General features: G+C 35.1%; 1 protein-coding gene across 1 annotated transcript; it reads right to left on the minus strand.

Annotated features, from left to right (window-relative positions):
- Window positions 1-5594: 5594 nt before the first annotated feature.
- LOC106822554 (olfactory receptor 5B3-like) lies at window positions 5595-6540 on the minus strand. Its single transcript, XM_070487241.1, is given in 2 exon segments — window positions 5595-5781; window positions 5783-6540. Coding segments are annotated over 2 exon segments (942 nt in total). The 5' UTR covers window positions 6538-6540.
- Window positions 6541-11479: the final 4939 nt, after the last annotated feature.

Below are 11479 nucleotides of genomic sequence, written 5' to 3' on the forward strand. Positions count from 1 at the left end.
CATAACTTTACACCTCAAGGAACTAGAAAAAGAGGAACAGCCTAAGCCAAAAGTGAGTAGAAGGAAAGAAATAGCAGAGATGAGAGAGGAGATAAATGAAATAGACACTAAAGAGAAAACAGAGATGATCAATTAAAGTAAGAGCTGTTTTTTGAGAAGATAAATAAAATAGACAAACACTTAGCTAGACTTAACATTAACAATAGAGAATTTAAATAAAATTGGAAATGAAATAGGAGACATTATAACTGATAGCACACAAATACAAAAGATCACAAAAAACTATTATGAGCAATCATATGCCAACAAATTAGACAATCTAGAATAAATTTCTAGAAATGTAAAACCTACTAAGACTGAATCATGAACAAGTAGAAAAACAATTACTAGAAAGGAGATTGAATCAGTAATCAAAAACTTCCCAACAAACAAAAGTCAAGGACCAGATGGCTCCACCGATGAACTCAATCAAACACTTAGAGAAGAATTAATACCAATCCTTCTCAAACTCTTCCAAAAAATTGAAGAGGAGGGAATACTTCCAAATTCATTTTATGAGGCCAGTATTATGCTAATTCCAGAAACAAAGACACTGGAGGAAGAGAAATCCACAGGCAATATCTCTGATGAATATAGCTGCAAAATTTTTCAACGAAAAATGAGGAAACCAAATTCAACAATACATCAAAAGGAGCATATATAGTGATCAAGGGGGTTTACTTCAGGCATGCACAAGTAATTCAACATCAGCAAATCAATCAGTGTGATACACCACATTAAAAACATGAAGGATAAAATCGTAGGATAATCTCAATAGATGCAGAAAAAGCATTTCCTAAAATTCAACATGCTTTCTTGATGAGAACTCCCAACAAAGTTGATATAGAGGGAAAGTAACTCTTCATAATAAATACCATAACAAGCTCGTAGCTAACACAATAAATAATGGTGAAAACCTGAAAACTTTTCCTCTAAGGTCATGAGAAAGGCAAGAATGCCACCTTTTACAATTTTTATACAGCATAGTCCTTAAAGTTCTAGTCATAGGAATTAGACAAGGAAAAGAAATTGAAGGCATTCAAACTGGAACGGAAGAATAAAATTGTCTCTATTTTCAGCTAAGATGATATTACATTAGGAAACCCCAAATATTCCACAAGAAAACAGTTAGAACTAATAAAGCAGTTCAGTAAAGTTGCAGAATAAAAAATCAATATATCATATGATCCAGTGATTACACTTCTGAGTGTATATTGAAAAGAAATGAAATTCCAATCTTGCAGAGACATCTGCACCTTCGTTTTCGTTGCAGCAATGTTTACAATAGCCAAGGAACAGGAGTCATGAAAAGAACCTAAGTGTCCGTTGATGGATGAATGGATAAAGAAATTGTAGTCTCTGTTTATACAGCGGAATGTTATTCAGCCATAAAAAAGAAGGAAATCTTGCCATTGACAACAACATACATGAAACTTGAGGGCATTACACTAAGTGAGATAAGTTAAGCAGAGAAGTAAAATTCTGTATAATCTCACTTATGTGTGGAATCTAAGAAAACCAAACTCATAGAAAGAGAGAACAGATTGGTGGCTGCCAGAGGGAATTAGCAGGAGGGGGAAACAGGTGAAAGTGCTCAAAAAGTACAAATTTCCAGTTATAAAATAAGTTCTGGGGATACAATATACATCGTGATTACCATAATTAAAACATTGTATTGTATATTTGAAAGTTTCTGAAAGTAGATCTTAAAAGTTCTCTTCACAAGATTAAAAAACTGTAACTATGTGAGGTGATGGATATTAACCAAACCTATTGTGGTAATCATTTCAAATAATTTGTTGTACACTTTAAACTTACACAATGTAGTATATCAATTATATATTAATAAAACTTGAAAAAACGAAATTTGAAATCAAGGTAATTAACCACTTTAATAGAATGAAGGGAAATACATGATTATCTCATTCACTAATTCAGAAAAAGTATTTGACAGAATCTCCCATTCTTTCATGATAAAAATAACAAGAAATCTAGGAATAGAAGTGAATCTCCTCAAACTGATAAGGAGCATTAATGCAAAACCCACAACTAACATCATACTCAAATGTGAAAGACTGAAATCATTCCCTGTTATATCAGATACTAGACAAGCTTTCACCACTTTTATACAGATTTCTACTGGAAGTTCTATCGAGACCAATCATACAAGAATAAAAGGATTATAAAGAATACAAATTGGAAAGGAAGAAGAGAAACCATATCATTTTCAGATGATATAATCTTTTATATAGAAAATTCTAAAGAATCTACAAAAGACAATTAGCTAATAAACTTATTCGCCAAACAAACTCACCAAACAAAAATAAGACATGCTTACATACACTAGTTACATAATATTGTAACCCAATGTTACCGCTATAAAAACAAAGATTAAAATTTTAAAAATAAATAAATAAAATGGAAAAAAGAAACAAAAGAGTTTAGGCAAGACAAAAGAAGTGCATTAAAGTCCATGGCTGGTGACAGATTCACAAATAAACAATTGTATTGGAGAAATTTGATAGTTTTTCCAGTATATATCCTCATCCCCTCCCAAACAGCATCCAGGTTGTCTTGTGAGAATCTCCCTGTATCCATTAGGGTAAACACTATTAGGTGCCATACAAGAAAATTCCAAAATTGCAGTGGCACAGCCATAGAGGTTCTTCTTGCTCTTATATTGTTCAATTAGTTGTTCTATGAGAAGTTACACAGAGATTCAGGGAATCAGGTTCTTTCCCTTTAGTGATTTTTGTCATTTCTTATGGTCTGAGTTCTCTCCAGCCACCTTGTGACAAAGAAAGAGAAAGGACAGAAGATCACATGAGGAGTTTCATGGGCCAGACTTGGAAGTGACACATATAACATACATTTCATTGAGAAGAACACAAGCACATGGCCACAATTAACTGTTTGAAGGCTGAGCTACAGAGCCTACACATATTCCCAGGAGTAAAATGAAAATAGCTTAGAAAGTGGCCAACCAATCTTTTTCATTGAAATTTTTATGGTCATGAAATATCCATTTTATGTTTCCTCTCACTCAGAAAACTTATTATCCACCTCCAGTAGGGTGACAACAAAAATCCCTACTAACCAATAAAGAAGCTCAGTGCCCAGGCTTCAAAGAGATTAAGTGGTCCTCTCCACCCAGTCCTGTTGTGGCTCCTTGTTGTTGAGCAATTTATGCACTAAAAAGAAAACTTAGATCATTCTATATTCACACTCAATAAATAATGTTGGACCAGAATAAAGATAATTAGATTGAAATAACTCCTATTCATAACTGATAGTAATAGAAGATACACAAGATTTCAGTTTAGAAATCTTATTGAATTGGCATTATGAATGTTCTTCAACCTTGCTGATGGGAAATATTTCTTTATGAGACTTATTTTTCTCTTCTGATTTTTATTTTTGGTGAAAACTCCATTTTCCATTATTTTTCTTGATGCATTGTCCAATCTCTTAAATATTTTTTCCTTACTCATTATACTGCATTGCCTCTTCTGAAGTATATCAAATAAAAAGCTACGTCCAACACAAAATTAACACAGAAAATTTATTCATAAATTTGCAGCAAGGGAAACCATCTTCCATCATTTTCATTTCAGCAGGAGTTTAAAGGTGTTAGAAAGGAGTGTAAGTTTATTGAGCAAAACAATAAATATTGAGTCAGTGTATGACTGGGAAACATTTTATTGAGATGTGATTTGAGCAAGCGGGAAAAATTATTCTAACTGTTCTTCAACTATATTTGTCAGTCCTTGTTAGGCTACCAGGAAGAAAGCAAACAGTTTGGAGAATTTCAAAAGAGGAAGGATTGTTCAACATTTTTTGTTGTTCGTGCTGTCAAGTTAACTCTAACTCCTAGTGACTCTGTGTACAGCAAAGCAGAAGCCTGTTCGATCTTTTTGGGCTGTCTTCTCTCCTTCTGGCATTTTATCAGATGATGCTCCACTGCTATTCATAGAGTTTGGAAGTGGATGGCCAAGTCCTTCTTCCTAGTCTGTCTAGTCTGGAAGCTACACTGTCCAGCATGAATGACCCTGTTGGTATTTGAAATAGCAGTAGAATAGAATTCAGCATCACAGCAACACCCAGCTGCCACAGCATAACAACCAACAGATAGGTGGTGTGATTCCCTGAACCAGGAAACAAATTCATGCCAGTGAGCTCTTAACCACTATAATACCAAGGTTGGTATTATGTTCAATATTAGGGGTGGTATTATGTTCAATGTTAGGGGTGGAGAATTTTTTGAAGAAGAAGACTAGCCCTGAGCTAAAGTCTGCCACCAACCCTCCTATTTTTTCTGAGGAAGACTGGCCCTGAGCTAACATCCAGGCCCATCTTCCTCTATTTTCTATGTGGGATGCCTACCACAGCATGGCCTGACAAGCAGTGCATAGGTCCACACCCAGCATCCAAACCAGTGAACTCTGGGCCACTGAAGTGGAACGTGCACACTTAACTGCTGTGCCACCCAAGGGGTGGAGAATTCTTTGAGAATGTCAATTTATTGCAAAAGTTGGAATCACTATCAAGTGGATGTTAGGGAGTATTCTCCCCTTGAATTTTATAGTTTTTACAGCTTAGATAATAAAACTTGGGATTTCTTGAGTTGCTTAATGCTTGGTAAAATAATTTTTAAATCAAGACTCAAAGCATCATTTCCAGTAAAATACTCAGGTTAAGCTACTGCTCACAGGGAGTTTCCATTCAATTTGAGGGATATAGATGAACAGGCGAACAAATAAACACAAGAGCTGAATGTTAGTAACAACGACGCGGAATGAGCAGACTGAGGAACGATAGTCAAAGAAGAATGGAGTAACTATTTTATAAAGTAGTTCAGGGAAGTTCTGTATGACTTCCCTGAGCAAGTAACATTTTACAAGCAACCTGAAATGATTGTGAGAGTATTCCAGGCAGAGGAAACAGCCAATAAAAAAGCTCCTGAGACAAGGGCATGCATGGAGCTGTCCAGGAATAGCAAGAAATCAGTGTAAATGAAGTGGTGTGAATTGGTGGGAGAGTGATAAGACATGATATAGCTCAACAAAACTATCAACGGTGGAAATAACATTTCAAAGCATTTCTGATAAAAACAGAAAATAGCAGTATTAATATCAGTGCACTAATTTTAGCATAATGTGAAGAGTTGGTAGTCACAAGGTCAAGGTTAAAAATGACTTACTATTCTCCCCACTTTAGTCTAATATGGCATTAATCTTTTAGAAATAGTCATATCAACATGCTTTCTTTTGTAAAAATGATCAGTAACATGTGAAACATTAATTTGTTAAGATACTGTAACTATTTATATCTGGATAAAATGTTCCCCCAAACCACATGTACTTTGTTAAATAAATTTTATTAAAAAGATATTATATTCCCCTACATTTTGGATGCTTGGACCTGTTCCAAAACTAAAGAAATAAATAATATTAGACAAAACTTCATGTCCTACTACCCTCCATGGCTATGAATATTGAGTTATGACATAGAGTATATCTAAGAGGGATGAAATAACTTTTGTGGGTTCTACATCATTAAAAGACTAAACCTAGAGGATATTTTGCCTTCTCCACAACCTTCTTGAATGCATTCTTGACCTCTTTGTTCCTCAGGCTATAGACCACAGGGTTCAGCATGGGGATGAGCATAGTATAGAACACAGATGCAATTTTATCTATGTCCATAGAATGACTGGAGCTGGGCTTTAAGTACATGAAGATAAGTTCCATAGAAGATAGAGACTGCAGTGAGGTGGGAGGCACATGTGGATATAGCCTTCTGATATCCTGCAGCTGAGTGCATCTTTAGGATGGTGATAAATATGAATACATAAGATATCAAGATAACCAGGAGAGCAAAAAAGATGTTGAAGCTCACCACATAAACAAGAACCAGCTCACTAACATGTCTATCAGAGCAAGAGAGAACCACGAATGCTAGAATATCACAGAAAAAGTGATGGACCACATTGGGCATACAAAAAGAGAGACAGAATGTGTCTCCAACGTGGACAGCAGCAGTAAGAAAACCAAAGACATAAGAACATATGGTCATATGAGTACACAGAGTTGTCATCATCATAGTGGTATAATGTAGGGGTTTACAAACCGCTGTGTAGCGGTCATAGGCCATAGAGGCCAAGAGGTAACTTTCCACAGTGGCAAAGACTACAAAAAAGAACATCTGAGCAGCACATGCATTGTAGGAGATGACTTTGTCTCTGATAAGGAACCCAGCTATCACCTTTGGAGTGACTGTTGAGGAATAACAAAAGTCCACTAGAGACAAGTTAGTGAGAAAAAAGTACATTGGAGTGTGGAGATGAGAGGCCAGCAGGATCACCATGATCAGGCCCAGGTTCCAAATTAGAGTGATTAGGTAGATGAGGGTAAATATTATAAAGAGTGGGACCTGCAGTTCTGGGGCATTGGTTAGTCCCATCAGGATAAATTCTTTCACCTCTGTATTATTCCCCATGGATGTGATCTGAGAATCACAAGATACTCTGTAGCAAAGAGAAGTAAAGGAACACATGGATGAAAAAAACCCAGTTGCACAGAAATTGAAATGTACAAGCATTATTTTATTAAAGTAACAATTTGTTCTTCAATATTCTTCATTTTTAAAGCATGGGCATGACAACGGAATTTAGTGATACTTATCTATACAGTAATAGACTTTTTGTATCACCTTCTCAACTTCTTGACTTATTATCTAAGTAAATCAAGTTGCAGGAAGTGATAATGCATTGCCCAAGTTCACATGCCTGGAATAAATCTGTTTCCCATATCAGGCATTTTGAATCTTCTAAGAACTTACCCTTCTATAGTGCTCATGTGCCAGGTGCTTTATACACATATGTTCATTTAATCCTCTTGTCAACTATATTAGATTGATTATTCCCATTTATATATCTGGTAATTTGGCCACAAAAAGATTGAGTAATTTATTCAATGTCACACAGGTATTAATGGACAAAGCCAAGCTTTAGACCAAATCAGAGTGGTTCTCAACCTAAATGTTGTTAATGAATTTGAATTTATTTTAATTTCATTCAATTTATATTTAATTGTCTCTATTGTACCGAAATTAATGCATGGAGTTGCATAGTTGATTAATTGACAAGTAAATGCATAGTAGATGCAGTGGGCTAAATGTGGCATTAGAGGCGTGTACAACCAACAAAGTCAATTCTGAAAAGAAGGTATAGCATTGAATGTAAAAGCTTTGGCTCTGAGAAGACAAGTGTATGCATTCACATATCAGCTCTACCATTGACTACCTGGGAGACATTGTTCTAACTTAACTTCCATGCGTCTCATTTTATCCATCAGCAAAATGAAGGTGGTGTTGGGACCTAACTCAAGGAATTATTGTAAGAGTTAAAAGTAATGATACATAAAAACAGCACAATGAGCTAAGCACAATCCTGATGAGTACTAGTTATAATATTATTATTAGCATAAGATGTGGTCTCTATATTGATTTAGGAAAGTTAGGTGACAGATGCAGATGGGTGATTTTAGAAGTGGTAGACTTAATCTTTCAAATCTCTTTTCCTACTGTCCACTTAGATATTTTGTTTTTCCCTATATTTCTCACTCTATTTTCATGGCTGTGTCAATAATTTTGCATGAGAACTCGGATCTTCAAATCCCCTTTTTCTTAATATTTTTTCTTGATATCCACATTTTAGGTTGTGTTGACTACTCCTATTAAGATAGAATGAGTCTAAGAACTCATTTTTACTGTCATTCCTATCAAGACTTAGCTGGATGAATCTAAGGACTCGTAAAATATATCCATTGTCTGGTAACCACTATTCTCTACCATCTTACTCCTGGCCCCTAAGCACATTATTATACATGTCTGCATCTTAAATTATTTGCGTTTGTCAACATCTCACCACATAATAATATAATTTATATATATTTAAAATATATATATATTTATATATAAAAATAAGTTATATTTTATATAATATATTTATATATATTAATGTTATATTTTATATATTATATTTTATATATATATATATATATACTTGTTGTTAGTGCCTCTGAGTGGATTCCAACTCCTAGTGACCCTGTGTACAGCAGAGTGGAATCCTGCCTGGTCTTTTTGTGCCATCCTCTCATCTTCTGACACTATGTTAGACAATGCTCTGCTGTTATTCATTGGGTTTTCATAGCCAATTTTTTCATAAATGTGTGGCCAGTTCTTTCTTCTTAGTTTGTCTTAGTCTAGAAGCTTTGCTGAAAGATGTCCACCATGGGTGTCTCTGCTGGTATTTGAAATACCGGGGGCATAGCTTTCAGCATCACAACAACATGCAGCTGCTGCAATATGACAACCAACAGACATATATAGATGTACACACACACACACACACACACACACACACACACATCAATTGCTGTGTTCTATGATGACCAATATATCTCCTGAGGTTAGTAACAGCTTCTACAGACTGCTTATATGTAGTTTGTCTCATAGATGGAGAGATAGATATATAGGCAATAGATGATATTGATGATGACAGATGGGTAGATAGATATTGAAGAGGACGAAGGGATATATGTTGTATATATATACACACTCTCACACACAAATATACAAGTAGTATAATTTACAATTAAGAAAATGGAGGATTTGAGAGGTTATGTGCCTGCTTAAAATTCCACACCTAGTAGGAGATATTTAAGATATAAACCCATGTCTAACTGATCCCAATGCCTGTGTCTTTAGTCACTGCACTGTCAGATTTTCTAGATAAACATGTAAAGAAAGGCTTAGATTGTGGGGAAATGATAATGAAAATAGAGTAAGTGTCTTGGTAGCATCATGATCCTCCTTCTGTTGTCTAAGTCATTTCATTCTGGTTAGCTGTGCCTTCAACAATAAGTCAACACATAGTAAAGAGGAGGAATTTATTACCTACTCAATCTGAGTATCATTTATCATAGGTTTTTGCTATCCTCTTGAGGAAAGCAGCAGGAAATTTCATACATATGAACTCTTCTTTCTTCTGATTAAAATGTTTTCAATTTGAATCCTATACTTATGCCAATGTTTCAGAAAAGGTGTCCAAGAAACTGGATTTGAGCTCAAAACCTCATAGAACATGTAGCTTCCCACTGCTTCTGTATCAATTACATTTTTCACTAAAGGTGTATGTTGAATATAGAAGCTTACCTTGCTCTGGAAAAGACGGGAAAGACAACCCTGAATTGCGAGTCTGAAATCAGAAATTCCTCCTGAGAAGGATGTATAAATAATATAGGTGAAATTATCTCTTATGTACTGGTCAAAAGGTTCCAAGTTCCCTCAAGCACAAAGAAATGGAGAAAAAATCAACATGGATCTAGGAAACCAGGGTTTAAGTATTCTCTGTATCAAGGACTTTCTGTGCATTCAAAAAATTATTTACCTTTTGCTGATCTCAGTTTCCTTATCTGTGATAAAGAGATAATAAAATTATCTCTCCATGTACTTTACAGAATTGTATCTGTGAATAGCAAATGATGGTAGATATATTAAAAGACCTTAGTAAGGGTTTAAGTTTTCAACATAAATCAATTTAATTTTTATCATAGGGTGTTTTCTCTGCCTGTGGTTGCAGTCTCATTGCAAATACTCAGTTTAGAGAGAAGCTGGGGTATACTAAAAGTATATATCATTTCAATAGATGATGACAAAATTGGCTGTGCTGAGTTTGGTCCTTTTAAAATAATATCATGCAGCATCATGATGGGATTTTGAAGCCTAATAATGCGAAGAAAGAGAAATTTCACAGGCATGGAATTCTCGGGGGGACAGAGCCCCTGAGAGAGCAATTACTTCTCTTTGTCCTACTTATACAGAGAACAAACAAACTGTGGGCAGGGACATAATTTGATATATTGAGCACCATATGCATATATTTTCAGTCTTGCTGCATTTTCTTTTTTCCCCCATCTTTAAAATTAAGGTGCTTTTTATATACATCGAGCAGTTTTATTTAATTAATTCACATTTATTATGATTTTTGATATTTGAAATATATTTCTAAAAATTAAGTTTGTTTTCTGTCTGCCACAATTTTTATTATGGTTTTCTCCTTTCCATTTGTTTAGGTGTTATAACTGAATGTTAAGTATTAGAAATTTTAAGAAATTGATAAATACCATCCATATTTTCTCCTCCTGAGTTTACAAAGAACAGAAAAATATGACACCTGTGCCCAATGAGATGGAGATTAAATTCTTCCTTAGTTCTGATAAGTCAAACTGAAAGTTTGGTTCAGATCTGCAGGCCAGTGGACTTCTTTTCTCCTACAAATTACCCTCTTATTGCCAATGCTGGTGGTACTCTACCCGCATCTCCTTGGCACTCAGTGTCCTTGTATAGACCAATGCTTACTATGAAAAAGACAAAGGAGTCTGAAACTTTTAGACTGAGGACTTATTTTACTGCAAGAGTATGTTTAGCCCTGTGTGGGTCATTTAACTTTTCCAGTGGCAACCATGATTAAATGTCAGAAAAAGTAGAATGAAAAATACCCCAGTTTCCCAATCTTTCAGGTGGTACAACTTTGAGTCATGTTTTATACATTGTTTCCAGTACAGTTGAACTTCAGTCGTCCACAGATGTAACCTACTTGCGAATGAAATCACATATTGGCTTCTTTCCTTTCCTTGTCTCCATTTCCCACTATCCTGTCAGTACATTCTCTTGTTAACTCTCACACGAACTACTTGAACTCAAATCACTGACTCCAGAGGTCTGCTTCTGGGGAATCTCACCTGATATGTATCCCAAGATTATAGATGTCTCCTTTACACACCCAGGGAGGATTCTGCCACATTATCTTTATCACACAAAGGGAGAAGGACAGAATGACAGAAGACACCCTTGTTGCAGATAAGCAAGACCAAAAGAGAAAGAGAAAACTAAAAGAACAAAATATGCTCTATTCTGTCTTCCAAATTCCTCAGTCTGATATACTGTATCTCTTTTTTCTTATTGAGACATTTTTGCTCTACTTCTGCACCTTTGGAGACTAAACAAACTATTGCTTTTTGTATATCTGATAGTGTCTTGATTCATCATCTCACTCAAATGGTAGTTTATCATCTCACTCAAATGGTAGTTTATCATCTCACTCAAATGGTAGTTTATCTGGGTATAGAAATATGGAATGATACTTATTTTGCCTCAGCCTTTTGAAGATATGTGTCTACTGCCTGCTGGCTTTTATCCTTTTCTTATGATGATAAGTCTGACACAAGGCTGATTATTATTACTTTGTATCTTTCTCTGGCATGGTAAAAGTGTCCTCATCCTTGTTTTCCCACTTGCACAACAATATGATCCAACACAAAAATTTAAATGTTTCACAGAAATTAGGGTGATTCTTAAAATGGGTGCTTTAATTTAT

Source organism: Equus asinus, chromosome 17 (assembly GCF_041296235.1).
Source record: "Equus asinus isolate D_3611 breed Donkey chromosome 17, EquAss-T2T_v2, whole genome shotgun sequence".
In the NCBI taxonomy this organism is placed as follows: Eukaryota; Metazoa; Chordata; class Mammalia; order Perissodactyla; family Equidae; genus Equus; species Equus asinus.